Raw genomic sequence first — 19,762 nt, 5'->3', positions numbered from 1 at the left:
AAAATTCGAAAGATTATTTTTTTTTTAAAGTCAAATTTTCGATTGGGGCGCCGTCACTAGATGACCCCTGGGGTTCCCTCCCTCCCTCCCGCTCTGCGCCTCCCTCCTCCTCCTCCTCCTCCTCCGGGGAGGCCCTTCCTGGCTCTCGGCCAAGGCTTGGCGGCTGCCACTCACTCACTCGCTCGCCCACCCGTCCCTCCATCCCTGCACCCGGCCTCTCCCCCTCCGTCCCCGGCACGGGGGCTGCCGGGATCCATAGTCCCCTCGCCCTTGGGCTCCGCGCCCGCGCGGGGTGCGCAAACTACGTTTCCCAGCGTGGCCTGGCGGGCCGGGCGTTTTGTTTGAAGCGCTCTTCTCCCGGCCATGGAATGAGCACAGCGGCGGCGGCCGGGCGGGCAGGGGCTCTTCCGCGCAGACCCCGCGCAGCCTGCCTGCGCCCCCGCGGAGATCGGGCGGCAGGATGGAGCCCGGGGATCCCCGCGGAGGCGGAGCGGCAAAGGCGGAGGCTGCCCCCCAGGTAGGGCTGCGTCGGGGGTTTTTTATTTTTGCAATGCTGCATCCGCGCCGGAGGGGACGCATTGGACCGCGGGGAGACCCCTTGGCGGGCGTGCAAGGCAATGCATGTGTGCAGGCGTTGCATGGAGTGCAGTGCAATGCAATGGCAACGCGGCGCCCTGCATGCATGCATGCAACTTCCACCGGCGCTCCGGACTTGGCAGGTGAGGGGGATCCCCAGTGGGCGGCAGAGAGAGCCGGGAGGGCGAAGGGGAGCCGGGGGGGGAGCAGCGCTGCTCCCCAAGCCGAGCCCGGGGGGAAACTTTGGCGTCGTTGCGCCGGGTGTTGGAAGCGGAGGCTGGCGGGGGCCCCTCACCTGCAAAACCTGGTCGCCTCTCATATATTTCGTGCATTGCATTCATCGCCCGCTTTCTCCTCCAAGGAGCTCCCGGGGGCGCACGTGGTTCTCCCCGTGTTATCCTCGCAACAACAGCCCTGTGAGGTGGGTCAGGCGAGTGGCCCAAGGGGGCACCCAGGGATTGTCCTGGCCAGGTGGGGTGATTTGAACCCTGCTCTCTGCCCGGTCTTCGTCCTCATTTAGCCCCCACATGTGCATGACTGAGGTTTTCCCCCCTCGTCTTGGCTATGGTGTGAGTCTGTGCTGTTAATTAATGGGGTTCTGCCTTCGGAGAAGATGAGCCAGCCCTCAAGGAGGTGATTATGTAATTTGCTAGCAATTCATGTCCCTCCCGGCGTGACGCTGCGCGCTGACGTCACGGGGCTGTAATGGTGGTGTGCCTCAAGATTTTTTTCATGAAACAAGTGTGCCTTTGCCCAAAAAAGGTTGGGAAACACTGAAGTACTTAATTCGTTCCGGAGGTCCATTCTTAACCTGAAATTGTTCTTAACCTGAAGCACCACTGGGGCCTCCTGCTGCTGCTGCTGCGCTGTGGCCACGTGATTTCTGTTCTCATCCTGAAGCAAAATTCTTAACCCGAGGTACTGTTTCTGGGTTAGCGGAGTCTGTAACCTGAAGAACAAGGCGTGAAGGTTATTTAAATGGATATGTATAAATATGCAGGGATGGTGGGGAAATTAAAGGAAGAAGGGAAGTCGTTGAATGTTTTTATTAAAAGATATTAATGGTGGAAATGTACATTTGAACGTGAATGTGATTTTTGGAAATGGCAATAATGAAAACTGTATTAAAATAAATTAGGAAGAGGAAACACAGTTTGTAAACTTCTTTTTTTATTCCAGTTACTGATTTTCTACAAGTAATTGTTGCAGCAATAAAAGCAGCAGAGAAGAAACCTTTCCTCTCATCAACGTAAGCCAATAATTCACTATCCCAGTAAAGAGATTCCTAAGGCACTCTGAAGCTGCAGAAGCATAAGGCAGGGCTGGGTTTTTTGTTCAGCAGTAAGGCACATGTTTTTCATGGAACACGGAAGGCCCAAGCCTCAGTTCCTGGGACCTCCGGTTAGGCACAGCTCTGTGTTAGAATCCTGACGCCAACTTCTGAGCACAGAATTTGCATCATACTCTCCCCTAGTCTCCACGATTTGTCCTGGTTTTCCTAGTTAAGGCCAAGGGGCACAGATGCGGGGCACAGAAACCTCACCCTCACTTGGTGGAAATCTTCACGAACAGATTCTCTGGCTCTGGGGCTTTCAGGGAAGTTTTTAATGTATGACATATTAGTGTATTTTTGGTCTTTGTGGAAGCCGCCCAGAGTGGCTGGGGAAACCCAGCCAGTTGGCGGGGTACAAATAATAAATTATTATTATTATTATTATTATTATTATTATTATTATTATTATTGGCTTACACAATTGCAACCAAATCTTCAAAATCTTACAGGAGGGGTGGAGAACCTGTGGCCTTGCAAATGTTGTTGCACTACAACAATCACCATCCTGGGTTTGTTAAGCCGGTTTCCCTCTGATGCTGGAACCTGTAAACAGTGGTTTAAGTGCTGCTGACTGACCCAGATTGCAAGCCATGGTTTGATTGTGGTTTGACCCCCTCCCCCCCTATTTGTAGGACATGCTTAAGAACCATAAGCTCCTGATTTGCATGTCCTTGGGAAACTGTACTCCAACAAACTAGCAGGCCTCCTCTTCAGGCCTGGATTGGACTAGATGGTTCTTTGGGTCTCTTCCAACTCTACAATTCTTTGATTCAAGGAGGGGAAGGAGGAAGTGCTTATTCTCAGTCCAATAAACCATGGTGTGTTGGACCCGAAATTCTTAAGCCAGGTGAATTATCTTGGACAGTTTTCTTAAAAATATAATTATTCTCTCACTTACGAACTTTCAGCAGAATCAATATGAGCTGAGAACTTGTGGGGAAGGGGCTATTTCTGGTGTTTTGGGCTTTGTGCTATTAAAACATGATTGTTAGTCCATTTTCTGTTGTTAAGAACGAATTACATTATACAGCGGTACCTCGGTTTTCGAACGTAATCCCTTCCGGAAGACCGTTTGAGTTCCGAAATGTTTGAAAACGGAAATCTCAATACGGAAGCCTCAGAACAGAAAACTCAATATGGAAACCAGGTGGCATGTTTGACTTCCGAAAAGTGTTTGAAAACCGAAGCATTTACTTCTGGGTTTATGGCATTTGAAAACCGAAACGTTTGGCAATGGAGACGTTCGAAAACCAAGGTACCACTGTAACACATTTTCTTCCACACCACCAACGTGAAAATCCATTTTGTTTCCGAAAGCACCCACAGCCGTTCAGAGCACATCCGCAATGGCTTCTTCCCAAAGCCAACCGCCAGCGCTTGAGCCAGGTTTGCTGCCTGGGTCCTGCTTAGAGCTTGGCCATCGACTGCAGGGGCACATCCTTGTGAACGCCTTGCAACCACTCGATGAGGATCTTGTTCAAAGCCGCAGGCCTGAGAGGAAAACACGTCATTGGCAAGGCAGGTATGAAAAACAAAGACCTCAACCCAGTGCCTACAGAAACTAAACTGCTGCCAGGCCACATTCTGCAAAAAAAATTCACGCAGCACAGATTTTCCATGCTCCTTTTCATGTGTGGTGGAGCATGACCGGGGAAAGAACATGCAGACAATACAATGCACAAGGTGGAAGGGAGCTGTTTTGGTGCGCTTCCTGGGAACTGTAGCTGCAACGGAGCTGGACTGCATCTCGCTTTTGCCATGAGCACACTAGAGTTGCCCTTTTGCAAACCACAGTGACAGCGGCCGGGTTCGCATGACACAGTAAACTGTGGCTTTACAGGGATCGCAAAAACATGGAGAAGAGAAGATGGAGAAAGGAGATGTGAGAACCATCTTCAAATATCTGAAGGGGGTCCTTGCCAACCCAGCAGTTCAAAAGCATGAAGTGCAAGTAGATAAATAGGTACCGCTCCGGCGGGAAGGTAAACGGCGTTTCCATGCGCTGCTCTGGTTCGCCAGAAGTGGCTTAGTCATGCTAGCCACATGACCCGGAAGACTAGGATTAGCCACCTGAGAAACTCCGCCTGAGAAACAGTTCCTATTCTAATGCGATTTTGGTTTTAAATGCAGTGTAAGGTAGTTTCTAGGGGCGCAGGTGGCACTGTGGGTTAAACCACAGAGCCTAGGGCTTGCCGATCAGAAGGTCGGTGGTTCGAATCCCCGCGACAGGGTGAGCTCCTGTTGCTCGGTCCCTCCTCAACTGGAAGATGGAGCAAGCTCGCTTTCTCCTGACCTGGAGGGTAGGACCCAAATCAATGGTTTCAAGTGACAAGGAGATTCCTGCTAAACCTTAGGAAGAACTTACTGGTGGCAAGAGCTGTTTGACGGTGAAAGGGACTCCCTGGGAAGGTGGTGGAATCCTTCAACTGGAGGTTTTTACAGAGCAGTTGGATGTCCATCTGTCAGCGATTCTTTTGCTGTGATTCTTGTATTGCAGGGGGTTGAGCTAGATTGCCCCTGCTAATTCTATTCTATATTCTATATTCTATATTCTATATTCTATCCTATCCTATCCTGCAGAGGACCCAGAAGCTCCTTTGCTCCTCCAGCACCTTCCTTAGCCTTGTGCCTTACAGAGCTAAGTCAACATGTGGTCTACCATGCCATAGGAAGCAGAATTTTTGGTTAGCCTTGTTAGGATTCATTTCCCGTGTTGCAGTCATGGGATTGTTTTTATCACATGACGGTGTTTGTTTTCATTCCACATTGTGGGAAGTGACGGAGACAGGGTGTTTACATTACTGTGTTTCCGTGATGTAGGACTTTTGTCCTTTGTTCTTTCTCTTTGCTGTCTGATGCTGAAGGAGGAGGAGCTGAGTTACGATGCTCCGAGTGTATATATGTAAATAAACATAGTTTAGAGAAAATGCTGCGCTACTGAGTCTGAACGCTGACTGCCTATACTCTGCTGGTCCTGAAGTGTGCCGATGCCTTTGAGGCTGTGATGTTCAGAATGGAAAACGTTTTTTAATCTCCCGAACGACTGATCAGGAGGGAGAGAACATGCCAGTTGGGCATGGGTCTCTGCCGGACTCCTACTCGTGTGTAGGACCTCCTGACAAGCCTCTCTCCTTATGAGCTGCATCTCGCCGTTGGTGTGGAAGTTTAAATTTGAGTCCCAGTCTGAATGACACACCAAGTCACTGGTTTAGCTCACTGTGAAACAGGAGCAAAAAGGGTCCATTCTGCATCCTCTCTGGTTTCCTGCCAGAGATCCTGGAAGTTCCAGTCCCTTCTCCAGCAGGGATGGGAGCGCAGATGAGCCTGTGGGGCTCGGAGACTCTGCCTCTGTATATTCCCCTGCTCTATCTTAAGGTAAGTTACTGGGCCCTAGGTTCAGGGGGCAGGGGCAGCAGGTACTTTGTGGGTAGACTCGAAGTTTTGTGGGGAATGTTTCAACCAGGTGCCTTGAAATGGCTCCAGTCTTTGTCCAGCGTGCAAGTCTCAAGAGTGGCTTCATCCCTTTGCGTCCCTCCGGGTCCTGCACTGGTGACCTGGGAAAGGCATTAAAGGTAAAGGTAAAGGGACCCCTGACCATTAGGTCCAGTCGTGGCCGACTCTGGGGTTGCGGTGCTCATTTCGCTTTATTGGCCAAGGGAGCCGATGTTCAGCTTCTGGGTCATGTGGCCAGCATGACTAAGCCGCTTCTGGCGAACCAGAGCAGCGCATGGAAACACCATTTACTTTCCCGCCAAAGCGGTATCTATTTATCTACTTGCTCCGGTGTGCTTTCAAACTGCTAGGTTGGCAGGAGCAGGGACCGAACAATGGGAGCTCACCCCGTCACAGGGATTCAAACCGCCGACCTTCTGATCAGCAAGTCCTAGGCTCTGTGGTTTAACCCACAGTGCCACCCGCGTCCCTTAGGCATTAGGCAGGGATAAAAGCCTTGCACTACAATCCAGCTCTGGGCAATTGAGGGAATGGCTAAGACTAGCCAGCAAGGCTAACTCTTCACACCAGGGTTGGGAAACCTTTTCTGACGGAGGGCTGCCTGCCTTCAAGGGCAACCCTTTTGTGAGTCACTCGCCAGTAGTGTGTGTGGCCAGGGGCAAAGTGAGATGAGCAATGGATGCGATTCATATATTTGAACAGCAGGGTACATTCCAGAGGTTTATACAGTCGTTCCCTGGTTCTCGAACGGAATCTGTTCCGTAAGTCCGTTCAGCTCCCCAAAAAAGTTCACAAACTGGAACACTTACTTCTGGGTTTGCGGCAGGCGGGAGCCAAAATGTTCGAGTCATAAGGTGTTTGAGAACCAAGGTACGACTCTACACACACACACACTTTGCCATCTTCAACCCAGACAAGCAAGGGGCATTGTCACACTTTTGGCGCACATCCTGGCTTGCAGGAGGCTGCAGAGAAGGGCAACTGAGGGCTCAACCTAATCCGGCCTCCTGTTCTCACAGTGGCCACCCAGATGCCTCCCCTGGGAAACTCGCAAGCGGGATCTGAGCACAAGAGCAGTCTCTGCTTCTCCGGTTTCCGGCAATTGGTATTAAGAAGCGTTGCTACCTCAGTGGTGGAGGCAGAGCAAGCCATGGTAGCGAGGAGCCATCGATAGCCCTCTCCTCCTCTTTGCACAGTCCTCTTTTAAATCCATCTAGGTTGCTTCCCAGTGATGTATGGAAGTGAGAGCTGGACCATCAAGACGGCTGATCGCCGAAGAATGGATGCTTTTGAATTCTGGTGCTGGAGGAGACTCTTGAGAGTCCAATGGACTGCAAGAAGATCCAACCTCTCCATTCTGAAGGAAACCAGCCCTGAGTGCTCACTGGAAGGACAGATCCTGAAGCTGAGGCTCCAAGACTTTGGCCACCTCCTGAGAAGAGAAGACTCCCTGGAAAAGACCTTGATGTTGGGAAAGATGGAGGGCACAAGGAGAAGGGGACGACAGAGGACGAGATGGTGGGAAAGTGTTCTCAAAGCTACCAGCATGAGTTTGACCAAACTGCGGGAGGCAGTGGAAGACAGGAGTGCCTGGCGTGCTCTGGTCCAGGGGGTCACAAAGAGTCGGACACAACTCAATGACTAAACAACAACAGGTTGCTTTCTGTGGCAAGGAGTTCCACAGTTTAACCGTGTGCTGCACGAAGAAATACTCTCTCCTCTGCACATGCACAGCGGTCTTTCTGCCGATGTGCTGCATCCACCTGCAGATTAGATACCATGTGCCCTTTGCAACTGTGTTCACCCCCCATCACTCTAATTCCCGCCCCATAAATCCAGGAGAATATTCCACCATGTCGTTTAAATTGGCAAGATGTTATACCTCCTTGTAAAGTTTGATGTGGGGGTTGGGAGCGGGCAAGAAAGAAAGACGACTCTGACCCTTACTCAGAGCTGAGCTGTCCCCGCTTCCCGCCCCGATTTATTCATCATGCGCCGGAATTTATTGTCCCGTCAGTGGGGGGATGTCTCTGCCGAAAGGCAATTCCACCCAGCGGCTCATTTAATGGTCTTCTAGAGAGCGTTGATAGTTGGGTTATTTTTTTACAGCTGGTGCGACATTAGGATGAGATGTAGGTTTATGAGTCGCGGATGAACAATGGGGGCAGGAAGGGGGTGAGGCGGGGTGGGTGTTCATGGAAGAAATAAAGCACCTCCTTGAACATATACACACAGAGAGGCATGGAAGAACTTCGTGCAAAGGAAACTTTGGTGAGGGGAGCTGGTGGGGGGCTTGGTTTAGAGTGCACCTTCACTGCAGTGGCCTAGAGGTCTGCAGGCACACGTCACTCTACTGGGAAGAATTTTTGTTGTTTAGTCGTGTCCGCCTCTTCGTGACCCCCTGGACCAGAGCACGCCAGGCCCTCCTGTCTTCCACTGCCTCCCGCAGTTTGGTCAAGCTCATGCTGGTAGCTTCGAGGACACTGTCCCACCATCTCGTCCTCTGGCGTCCCCTTCTCCTTGTGCCCTCCATCTTTCCCAACATCAGGGTCTTTTCCAGGGAGTCTTCTCTTCTCATGAGGTGGCCAAAGTCTTGGAGCCTCAGCTTCAGGATCTGTCCTTCCAGTGAGCACTCAGGGCTGGTTTCCTTCAGAATGGAGAGGTTTGACCTTCTTGCAGTCCATGGGACTCTCAAGAGTCTACTCCAGCACCAGAATTTAAAAGCATCAATTCTTTGGCGATCAGCCTTCTTTATGGTCCAGCTCTCTCTTCCATACATCACTACTGGGAAAACCAGAGCTTTCACTATAGGGACCTTTGTTGGCAAGGTGATGGGAATTGATGGGAAGAATAGGGACGTGCAGCGGTCAATTTTGGTTTCTCCCTGATGGGAAGGAGCCGAAGGGCACAGCACCTCCGTAACTCCGCCACCGAAAGTGGATACAGGAGAAGATTCTCTCCCCTCCCTCCTAACGCCAGAACTCCTGGGCAGCCAACAAAGCTGAATGTTGGGAGATTTGGGACTGAGAAAACGAAGTCCTTCTTCAAATGGTGGCAGCAAGGGCCACCAACCTGGAGGGTTTTACAAGAGGACTGGGCAACTTCACGGAGGAAGAAAAGGCTACCAGTGGTTGCTAGACACAGTGGTTACGTTCCACTTCCATAGTTGTGAGGAAGAAATGCTTCTGGATGGCAGTTGCTGGAAACCGCAGGAGGGGAAGCGGGCTCCATGTTTACCTCTCCATCTGCGTGAAGTGTCCGCACTCTTCAATGTGCCCACGGCTCAGATGTGGAATCTGAAAAGACAAGACTTGGGTTACGACCCAGGCCAGCCGTAGGACAATGATGATGATGATAATAATAATAATGATGATGATGATTTATTTATATCCCGCCCTCCCCAGCCAAAGTTGGGCTCAGAGCAGCTAACAACAATAAAATAATACAGCACTCTAAAATCAATTCATTTTAAAATCAGTTCAAAATCAAATTAATGGCAACCACTGGGCTAGAGTTCTGTGAAGATTACCCAAGGAGGGGGTCAGACTGTGCCCTGGCCAAAGGCCTGGTGGAACAGCTCCATCTTGCAGGCCCTGCGGAAAGATGTCAAGTCCCGCAGGGCCCTAGTCTCTTGGGACAGAGCGTTCCACTAGATCGGGGCCACAGCTGAAAAAGCCCTGGCTCTGGTTGAGGCCAGTCTAACCTCCCTGTGGCGCGGGACCTCCAAGATGTTTTTATTTGAAGACCGTAAGGTCCTCCGTGGGGCATACCAGGAGAGGCGGTCCCGTAGGTACGAGGGTCCTAGGCTGTATAGGGCTTTAAAGGTTAAAACCATGGATGGCTTCTCCATGGTGAGGGATCACGAGCGGAGAGGGGTCGACAGCGGGAAGCTGAAGCTGGGAGGGCAGGGCAGTGCTCCTTGGTTAAGAAGCCAAGGAAGAACACGGAAATGGCTCCAGGGAAGCCAGCGCAGGGTGACGGAACGAGGGAGGAGGGCCACGAATCTGACTCTGGAGCAGCTGCCCTGAAAGGGGGCAGGGACAGGCCCTACCAGACTGCCTCATCGCTTGCTTGCCGGTCAAATAGCACCTCTCCCCACAACTTACTTTCTTATCTCATAATTTCATAAAATTTACACACCGCTCGATTGTAACAAAAACCTCAAAGCAGTTTACAAAAAAAAAGAGAAAAGATAAAGGAATAAAATTATCTCTAAGAGAAATGAACAACAATCTAGGACTTTCAGAAAGCTAAAATAACAACGGGCTGAAAACAGATTAAAACTCACACCAACTTTCTAAGCATCCGGACAGGCTTGTCTGAACAAATAATAATGATAATGATAATGATAATTTATTTATACCCTGCCCATCTGGCTGGGCTTCCCCAGCCACTCCTGGCGGCTTCCAACAAAATATTAAAATACAGTAATGCATCAAATATTAAAAGCTTCCCTAAATAGGGCTGCCTTCAGAAGTCTTCTAAAAGTCTGGTATCTCTTTGATGCTTTTAGTAGGTGCTGAAGAGCACAGTGAAGGTGACGGCCTGCTATCAATCGGCAGGGAGTTCCAAAGTGCAGGAGTCGCCATACTGAAAGATTGATTTCTTACAAATGGGGGACGCGGATTATGGGGCACCTCTACACAGTGCCAATTCCTCCAATAGAAGTGTAAGGCTCACCCCCCCATGCCTCTATCAGCGGGCAAACATGGAAGTGAGCCTATGGAGTCCTATGGGAGCAGAGTGCTGCTGAGATACCCTGTTTGAGATCTTTTAGGGCTACAGAAGACCAAACGAACTGGAAGCCGTTACAGATGGCAAGAGGAAGGGGCATTGTGTAGTCCAATGCCTTTGACTTCATTTGAGCTCAGTTTCGAACAACATCGGCAGCTGACTTTTGTCTTTCGTGGGCAGCCCCACGTAAAGAGCACTACAGCAATCCAACCCGGGAGGCCACAACACAGAAAGGATGTTTGAGAAGGACGCCTCGGTTCCAGCAACCTGCAGCTTCGGTGCATCTGCAGGCAAACATCACCCACCTGTTGAAGAGGTTGACAGCACTAGTCACTCACCCATTCTTCCATGCCTTTGCTCAGTTTCGGGGACAGGACTACGTCCCCCCCAGCAGTGACCATCAAAGCAGGAACTCTGATCTGCAAAGGGAATGGAGGTCAGTTTGCAGCAGTGATTATCCAGGCATGATTTTACGTGTTGCAGAAATGGGCAGGGGGGAGAGTTGGCTTGTGTGCAGCTGCCAAATCCCATAGGCAAGGAACAGTGTCTCTTGGGAGATGCAAAGTCTCCCAGGCGGCAGCAGTAGGCGAGCAACCCCAATATTTTGGGTTATACGGTGGAAATTCCAGAGTAGTGGTTGTGCTTTCTGGCTTTGTTATGTGGTGCCTTAAAAGACTAATAGGTTTTTTTTTTGGGGGGGAATAAGGTTTTGTGGACAGGAATGGCCCTCTCTGTCAGATGCATGAAGTATTATCCTCAAATAGTAAACACGCAAGAGGGTTTTGGGCCAAGAAATCTAAGAGACAGATTTTAGCTGTGAAAATGACTTAGGAGAGCAACTCCCTCCTTGTTTTTCGTGTGCGTTTTCCTCTCCTGAATGGAAGGCTGCCCATGCCAACTTGCTCGCTCAAGACTTGTGCCAACCTGGTGCCCTCCAACTGCTGAAGGGGGCCAGGTTGGCAAAATCTGTGCTGGAGATAAACCTTTCGATGAAGATCTACTGCATTTGGCCAGCTAGAGGTTTACGGTGACCTTTTGGAGCTTTGTTCCAGGGCAAGAGGGTGGGAAAATCAAGGGAGTCACTTCTTCTCCATCCCTTACCTTCCAGCTCCTTGCACGGGATCCCCAGCGCACGTTCGCCTGCATGTTTCGGTACCAGTTCAGTGGTCCTCTGAAAGAGGTGAAGGGGAGAAGAGCAGGAGGCTCGTAAGAGGCCAGTTACAGAATCGTAGAGTTGGAAGGGACCCCCAAAGACCATCCGGTTCAACCCCTTGCAGTGTGTGAACCACCGCAAAAGAATCAGAAGTCCTTGAGCCCCACAGAGCCCCTTCACATGCAATGCCTGTTGGGATACTGCCGGGGAGACTGGCCACTGGCCGGCAGCCAGACAATCACCGGTCTCCCTTGGAACAGCATCAATCAGTGACACGAGCCTCAGATACGTTTAGAGACCCGTGCACGCTCTGTCAGCAGAGTGAATAAATCTTCTCACAGGAGAAGAGGCAGACAGAGAAATGTGTAAGCATATTTACAGCTTTTATTCAGCAGCAGGAACAAAGGAAAAAACATATCTGCTTCCCTTCGTCTCCAGCAAAACAGCAAAAAGCAAAAGTTCTATACAAACGGAAGTTCCCAGCAGATCTGTGCTGAAAGTAAACAGGCATGTGGCACACAACGGTTATGCCTGTACCCTTTTAAGGTGGAACGGAACTATATCCTAACAATGCCTGCACTCCCAAGTACAAGCTGCATTGCAGTCCTTGCGCAGAAGAACGGGAGAGCATGCCATGCCAAGGCAAAGTGCCCTCCATACCTAATTGTGGGACGATATTGCTGTCAAACCCAGGGCAATATCGCTGGCTCGGTCGCCCCCGAACTCACGGCACAGAGCTGCCCACAGCAGAAGAGCCCAACGCAACGCTCCGTCCAATGGGCTCAACTCTCGGGCCCCGGACTCTCGGCCTGGCGCCCCTGAGAACCTGGCGCCCGGGTGCCCCGCACCCCTTGTGCCTATGGGTCAGGTGGCCCTGGTCAAACCAACAATTCACATTGTGCCAGACAGGCCCATGAAGGGGCTGAGGGTCACAGAGCTTTCCTTTAAATTTGCTAGAGAGAACCTTGTGAGATGGCTTCCTTTGCCTGCCTTGGCAGGAAGCTGTAACACTAAATAATAATAATAATAATAATAATAATAATAATAATAATAATAATAATAATAATAAATTTTATTTATATCCCGCCCTCCCCAGCCGAAGCCGGGCTCAGGGCGGCTAACAACAGTCAAATAATCAAACAGTAAAATAGTTACACAATCTAAAAATATTTCATTATAAAAAATAATTAAATCAAATTGATGGCAACCAATTAAGCAAAATTCTGTGCAGGTTGCCAGAGGAGGGAGTCAGGCTGCGCCCTGATCAAAGGCCTGGCGGAACAACTCTGTCTTGCAGGCCCTGCGGAAAGATGTCAAGTCCCGCAGGGCCCTAGTCTCTTGTGACAGAGCGTTCCACCAGATTGGAGCCGCAGCCGAGAAGGCCCTGGCTCTAGTTGAGGCCAGCCTAACCTCTCTGAGGCCTGGGACCTTGAGGATGTTATTATTTGCAGACCGTAGGTTTCTCTGTGGGGTTTCTCCTTCCTGCCTGGTCAGCCTCTTCTTTCTTCATCATGCTTCCGAGCTGGCCCCACATGCATGTCCGAGCTCTGCTGCTCACAGAACTCTCTCTGCAGCTCAGACACTATTTTTGAACATACAGTGGTACCTTAGTTACCAAACTTAATCCTTTTTTTTAAAAAATATAATATTTATTGCGGTTTTCTTTCCATAACATAATAAGAAAAAACACCCAACATACAAAATTCCTTCACCACATAAGTATAAGAAAGGAAAGTTAAACAAAAATAGTTGAAAAAAGAAAAGAAAGATAAATATACAATACAATTTTTAACTAATCATATTTTCATAACCTTAAGACTTCCTCACATTTCCCTTCTCCGCGTTCTCAGTTCAAATCTTATAAACAGCAGTTTATTACCTTGTTTCCCTTCATAACCTTACTTTTGTATCATCTTTCTAAAATTAAATATCTTTATCAGCTTATTTTCATATATCCTAATAGCAAATTACTGATGTCCTGTTACTTTCAAACCTACACCCTCCTAACATTCATACAATTTATAATGCTTTTGAAGATAGTCTTTGAATTTTTTCCAGTCCTCTTCCAGCGTCTCTTCTCCCAGGTCACGGATTCTACCGGTCATCTCTGCAAGTTCCATGTATTCTATCAGTTGCATCTGCCATTCTTCCAGTGTGGGTAAATCTTGGGTCTTCCAGTGTTTTGCGATCAGTATTCTTGCTGCTGTAGTTGCATACATAAAAAAAGTTCTATCTTTCTTTACCACCCCTTGGCCGACGATGCCCAAAAGAAAGGCCTCTGGTTTCTTAAGGAAGGTATACCTAAATACCTTTTTTAGTTCATTATAGATCATTTCCCAGAAGATCTTAACCCTTGGGCATGTCCACCAGAGGTGGAAAAATGTTCCTTCAGTTTCTTTACATTTCCAACATTTGTTGTCGGGCAAATGATATATTTTTGCAAGCTTGACTGGGGTCATGTACCACCTATATATCATTTTCATAATGTTTTCTTTTAAGGCATTACATGCCGTAAACCTCATTCCGGTGGTCCATAACTTTTCCCAGTCAGCAAACATAATATTATAACCAATGTCCTGTGCCCATTTTATCATAGCTGATTTAACCGTCTCATCCTGTGTGTTCCATTTCAGCAACAAGTTATACATTCTTGAAAGCACCTTAGTCTTAGGTTCTAACAGTTCTGTTTCTAGTTTTGATTTTTCCACCTGGAAACCTATTTTCATGTCTAGTCTAAAAACCTTCCTGATTTGAGCATAATGTAACCAATTTTGCACCTTATCCTTTAATTTCTCAAAACTCTGCAGCCTCCAAGTGTCTCCTTCTTTTTCCAAAATTTCCCAATATCTCGGCCATTTGGCCTCCGTATTGAGTCTTTTATGGGCCTTGGCTTCCATTGGTGATAACCACCTTGGGGTCTTGTTTTCTAATAAGTCCTTATATTTTACCCAGACATTAAACACTGCTTTCCTGACAATATGGTTCTTAAAAAGTCTATGGATTTTTACCTTGTCGTACCACAAATATGCATGCCAACCAAAAGCATTGTTAAACCCTTCCAGATCCAGGACATCAGTGTTTTCAAGCAAAATCCAATCTTTCAACCAGCAGAGAGCAGCAGATTCATAGTACAGCTTCAAATCTGGCAGGGCAAACCCCCCCTCTCTCCTTAGCGTCCGTTAATATCTTAAACTTTATTCGGGGCTTTTTGCCCTGCCAGACAAATTTGGAAATATCTCTCTGCCACTTTGTAAAACATTCCACTCTGTCCACAATCTGTAGGGTCTGAAACAGAAATAACATTTTGGGCAGTACATTCATCTTAATCACAGCAATTCGGCCCAACAAGGAGAGTTTAAGTCTTGACCAACTTTCTAAGTCCTTTTTAATCTCAGTCCAACATTTCTCATAATTATCCTTAAATAAATTCAGGTTCTTAGCAGTCATGTTCACCCCTAAGTATTTCACCTTTTTAACCACTTTTAAATCTGTCTCTTTCTGAAACCTTTCTGATTCAGCACTTGTCAAGTTTTTTTCCAAAACCTTGGTTTTTTGCTTGTTTAGTTTAAAACCCGCCACTCGACCAAAATCATTTATCAGTTCCAGAACCCTTTTTGTGCTAGATTCTGGCTCCTGCAGTGTCAAAACTAGGTCATCTGCAAAGGCTTTAAGTTTGTATTGTTTAGCTCCGACCTGTATCCCTTCAACCAACTGGTCCCTTCTAATCATGTTCAGGAGCACCTCCAGGACTGAAATAAATAACAAAGGGGAAATAGGGCAACCTTGTCGTGTTCCTTTCTCAATCTTAAACTCTTCTGTCACCACATTATTAACTATTAGTTTCGCTTTCTGATCTGAATATATTGCTTCTATCCCATTTTCAAACCCCCGTCCCACTCCCATCCCTCCCAAGTTTTTTTTCATAAATTCCCAAGAGATGTTGTCAAAGGCCTTCTCCGCATCAATAAAAATCAACACAGCTTTAGTATTCATGTTCGTTTGTAAAAGTTCCAAAATGTCGATAATATTTCTAGTGTTGTCATACAAGTGTCTACCTGGGAGAAAGCCTGCTTGGTCTTTATGGATTACTCCATTTAATACTTTTTTGAATCTGTTTGCTAAGATGTCAGCAAAAATTTTATAATCCACATTCAGGAGGGAGATGGGACGATAGTTCTTCAGTTGTGTCTTTTCAGCTTCTGATTTAGGTATCAAGGTGATGAATGCCTCTTTCCACGATTCCGGCGCCTTTTTCCCTTCCATAATATCATTGCAAACCTCCATTAATGGTTGTATCAAATGGTCTCTCAATGTTTTATAATACTTGGAGGTAAGCCCATCTGGTCCTGGGGATTTGCCCAATTGCATATTATGAATGGCAGCCTCAATCTCTTGTTGAGATATTTTATGATTCAGGATTGTTCTATTTTCTTGAGTCAATTCCGGTAGGCCATTCCTTTCCAAAAATTGATCAATCTCAGTCGCATTTTGCGGCCCTTGAGTGTAGAGTTGTTTAAAATATTTCTGGAAGCACTTTCTAATCTCCAAGGGATTCTGAATGTTTTTTCCTTCAATCTCTAGGTTAGTCACCGTATTTAATTTTTGTCTCTTCTTCAGTTGCCATGCTAGCAACTTTCCACATTTATTAGCCGATTCGAATGATCTTTGTTTCATTAACTTAATTTTTCATTCCACTTCCTGATTCATCAATTTAGAATATTGTGTTTGATGAAGTTTAATTTCTCTCAGAATCTCTTGTGATTTCGGTTTCAATCTTAACTTCTTCTCACAATCTTTAATTTTCTCCAAAATCTTGTCCTTTTTCTCATTCTGTGTTCTTTTCTTGACGGAGTTCTGTTGTATCAGGAACCCTCTCATAACAGCTTTACTAGCGTCCCAGATTACTCTTTTTTCCACCGTAGTGTTCAAATTTATTTCAAAATAGTCCTTCAACGCTTTTTGGGCCTTTTTAATAATCTCCTGATCTCTAAACAGGTTGTCATTCATTCTCCACCTGAAGGTACCAGTTGTAGTTAGTCTCATATCCATCTTTACAGCGTTATGGTCGGAGCAAGTCTTTGGGCAGATTTCCACCTTCCTAATCTTAGGTGCCAGGCCTCTAGATGTCCAAATTTGGTCGATTCTTGTCCATGTCAGTTGGGCCTCAGAAAAGAATGTTCCTTCTCTTCCTAGGGGGTTTTTCATCCTCCATGTGTCGATCAAGTCCATATTGTCAGTCATTTCAAAGAAGGTTTTAGGTAGTCTGCCATCTTTTGTGATGTTATGACTTTGTGACTTATCCATATTTGTAGACACCACCCCATTCATATCTCCCATCATTATGATGTTGTTATAGTCCATATAGTCCAGCAGTGTCTCATGCAACCTCTTATAAAATTCCGATTTTCCTTCATTCGGAGCGTAAATTCCCAAAATCAAAAATTTTTCACCCTGAGTTTGTATTTCAATTGCCATAATTCTTCCTTGCTCATCTTTAAAAAGAAACTTTGGTAAGAGGCTCTCCTTTGCGTAAATCACCACTCCTCTCTTTTTTACTCGATCAGATGAGATAAATTCTTGGCCTAACCTTTTATTTATTAACACTTTCCTGTGGAGCCTAATCACATGTGTTTCTTGCAAGCAAATAATGTCCAATTGCTCTTTCTTTAATATATGAAATATTCTTTTTCTTTTCTCCGGGGAATTTGCGCCATTAATATTCCAACTAAGAAGTTGCAGAGACATCCCGGACCAATATGTTATTCAGTAGGCGATGGTGTTTCTTTCTCTTTGTCAATTGATCCCAAAGGTGTGGATTTAAGTTGTGATAATAGCCAGGGGTCAGGCCCTGCAGTTCCTTTCTTAAGATCTTCTTCGTGGTCTTTCAAAAACTTGTCTTTTTCCGCTGGTGTTTTAATTTTCACCTTCTTCCCTTTGAAGGTAAATGATAATCCTTGAGGAAATTCCCACCTAAAGGGAATTTTGTTGCCCTTGAGAAGCTTTGTCAGATCCGTGTAGAAAGCTCTAAGTTCCAAAAGTTCTTTTGGGATGTCTTTGTAGATTTCAGCTCTCGTGCCCTGTATTTGAAGGTATTTTTCGTAGTGTAGGCCTAATATCTTATCTCTTTCCTCCTTAGATCTCAAAGTAATCAAACAGTCTCTGGGTCTGTCCTTCTTCAGTATTCTTCCCAATCTGAAGGCGGTCAAAATTTTAAAGTCTTTGTTTTCTTCCAAGTTCCAAAACTTGGCAAATTCTTTTGTCAAGTAGTCTGTCAAATTTCCCTGTTCAGATTCTGGAATTGCTCTCAGCCTCAAATTATTTTCCCTGGAATGCAATTGGATCATAGACAGGTAGGCCTGATGTTCCCCGACCTGTTTTTGTAGTGGTCTAACTTCCTCCTTCACTGCTTCCACTTTCTGGCTGGCCGCTTCAACCAATTTACGATTCTCAGCTGTTGCTTCAAACAATTTCCCAATTGATTGTGAATGTAAGGTGACTTGTTCAGTTAATTTATTAAGGCTGGCTGTGTTCTGGTCAGTCTTAGCAGCTTGTACATCTGCTTTCTTGTCCAATATTTCCAATTTCTGTAGGATTTTATCTAATACTGAGTCCTCTCCTCCAGTTGCCATGCCTTCTAATGAAGTCACCTCAATCTCTGCTTCCTGTGCTCCCAAGACCGTGGGAACTGATGATCTACGCAGCTGGGATGTCAATGTTAATTGCGTAGATTGCTTAGCTTTCGCTTTGGCCGCCCTTGTTTTTCCAGTGCCACTCATTCCACCCTGTCTACGTGCCAAGGTCAGGTCCTTTATAATCCCATGGGAACCACAGACACCAGAAGTAGATAAAAAGTTAGAGAAAAAAGTAGGAGAAAAAAAAAAAAACCAATCCCAAGCAGTTATAACTCCAGAAATCCACCAGGGGCAGTCAGAGCAGATCTTCAAAAAGAAACAAAGGAAACTTTCCCAAAAACAAAAATTTTCCACAGTCTATAATGTTCCACCTGCTATAAAAGTAATGCAGAAACAGTTTCACTTTCCCCTTAAAGGCAGCAGTGTAAGTCCTTGCGTCTACAATGATTCAAAAAAGTTACCAAACTTAATCCATTCCGAGAGTCCGTTCGACTCCCGGAACTGTTCGAAAACCAAGGGGCAACTTCTAATTTGCTGCAGGAGCTTCCTGCACTCGATCGGAAGATGCAGAAGGCACATCGGATGTTCGGCTTCCGAAAGACGTTTGCAAACTGGAACACTCACTTCCGGGTTTTCAGCGTTTGGGAGCTGATTTGTTCAGGAGCCAAGCCGTTCGACAACCAAGGTACCACTGTATATTTTGTACTACTTCAAGACTTGGATTATGTAAGTAAATACTTCTTTTATTTCTTCACAAAACAATGGGAGTGCGATTGCTATTTTTAAGGGGGAGAAAACAGGTAATACCAGGAAAACACAGTCTGTCTTAAAGCATCTTGGATTATTGTTGCTAGATGGTTAAGTCAACCTTGTCTTAGTTCCCAAGATGCAAAGGATGGTACTCTGCTGATCTCATAAGGAAGGATAATAACTAAACAATAAATTCTCTCGTACTGTCTAAATCTATTCCTACACAAATGAGAGCCAAAGTTACTCCTGCTTCATCCCCTCCCTGCCACTCACCTAAATCCAGATTTTTGAAACTGTTGGAGATAGTACTGCAGCACAGGCTCTGGCAGGAGAGAACTTGAGGGTGCGTCTTCGGAAAGTCCTTTCAGCAGTCCTCCTGCAGTGCAAATGAAGGAAGACTGGAATGAAAGTAATGCTTTTGTGGCCATAATTAATTGCAAATGGCGGGCCCGGCCTGAGCAAAAAATGGCATTTCCAGACAGTCGCTATTTTGTGGGTGGGATTTATAAGAGCGGAAGAGGTGTTGGTTTCTGTGTGTTGCCACTGTGGAGTGCTCTTGGAGTCACAAGACTCTGTTTACATTCCAGGGATTCCAGAGTGTTGGAAGTCTCATGGAAGACAGGAGACGGATGTGATGTTACTGATTTCCTGTTCCTTTGTTTTTCAGTTGCTCTCTGCTTTCACAGAGAGAGCATGTTTATTTCTTTTCTGTCTGCATAGCGAGAAATAAAAGTTTTTGCAATGTAGCTCATAAATCTCGTCACTTCTGCTGCTTTGAAACTCTGCTGAATGGGGAACATGCCTGGAGGCTTATCAAAGGCTCAGGTCGTTAATTATCATTGGAGGTGATTCCGAAGGACTCGACTGGAGGAGGAGTAGCTCGGTCATAGTGAACGCAAGTCCGACAAGAGGAGCCTGTTGCACCAGGCCAATGGCCTAGAGTGCCCAGTATCCTGCTCTCACCATGGCCACCCAGATGCTTCTTCTGGGAAACCAGCAAGCAGGATTCAAACCCAAGAGCCCTCTCCCCTCCTGTGCTTTCTGGCAACTGGTATTTGGAAGCACTGTTGCCTCCAACTGTGGAGGTGCCGCATAGCCATCATGGCTGGCAGCCATTGACGGCCCTCTCCT

At 46.8% G+C, this 19,762-nt stretch overlaps 1 protein-coding gene across 1 annotated transcript in view; it reads right to left on the bottom strand.

The window, feature by feature from the left end:
* Positions 1 to 1,729: 1,729 nt before the first annotated feature.
* Positions 1,730 to 19,762, bottom strand: part of EPHX2 (epoxide hydrolase 2) — a 113,115-nt gene continuing 95,082 nt past the window's right edge. The window contains exons 15-19 of the mRNA XM_082217639.1: positions 18,905 to 19,007; positions 11,198 to 11,267; positions 10,435 to 10,515; positions 8,600 to 8,658; positions 1,730 to 3,400 (exon numbers count right to left, since the gene is read on the bottom strand). Of these exons, the coding sequence (XP_082073765.1) occupies positions 3,316 to 3,400; positions 8,600 to 8,658; positions 10,435 to 10,515; positions 11,198 to 11,267; positions 18,905 to 19,007 (398 nt within the window). The 3' untranslated portion in view covers positions 1,730 to 3,315. The remainder of the gene's footprint in view (positions 3,401 to 8,599; positions 8,659 to 10,434; positions 10,516 to 11,197; positions 11,268 to 18,904; positions 19,008 to 19,762) is intronic.

The sequence above is a fragment of the Podarcis vaucheri genome (assembly GCF_965113315.1).
Source record: "Podarcis vaucheri genome assembly, chromosome: 3".
Lineage (NCBI taxonomy): Eukaryota > Metazoa > Chordata > Lepidosauria > Squamata > Lacertidae > Podarcis > Podarcis vaucheri.
Note: the sequence above shows the minus strand (reverse complement) of the source record. Positions and strands in the feature narration are given on the sequence as shown.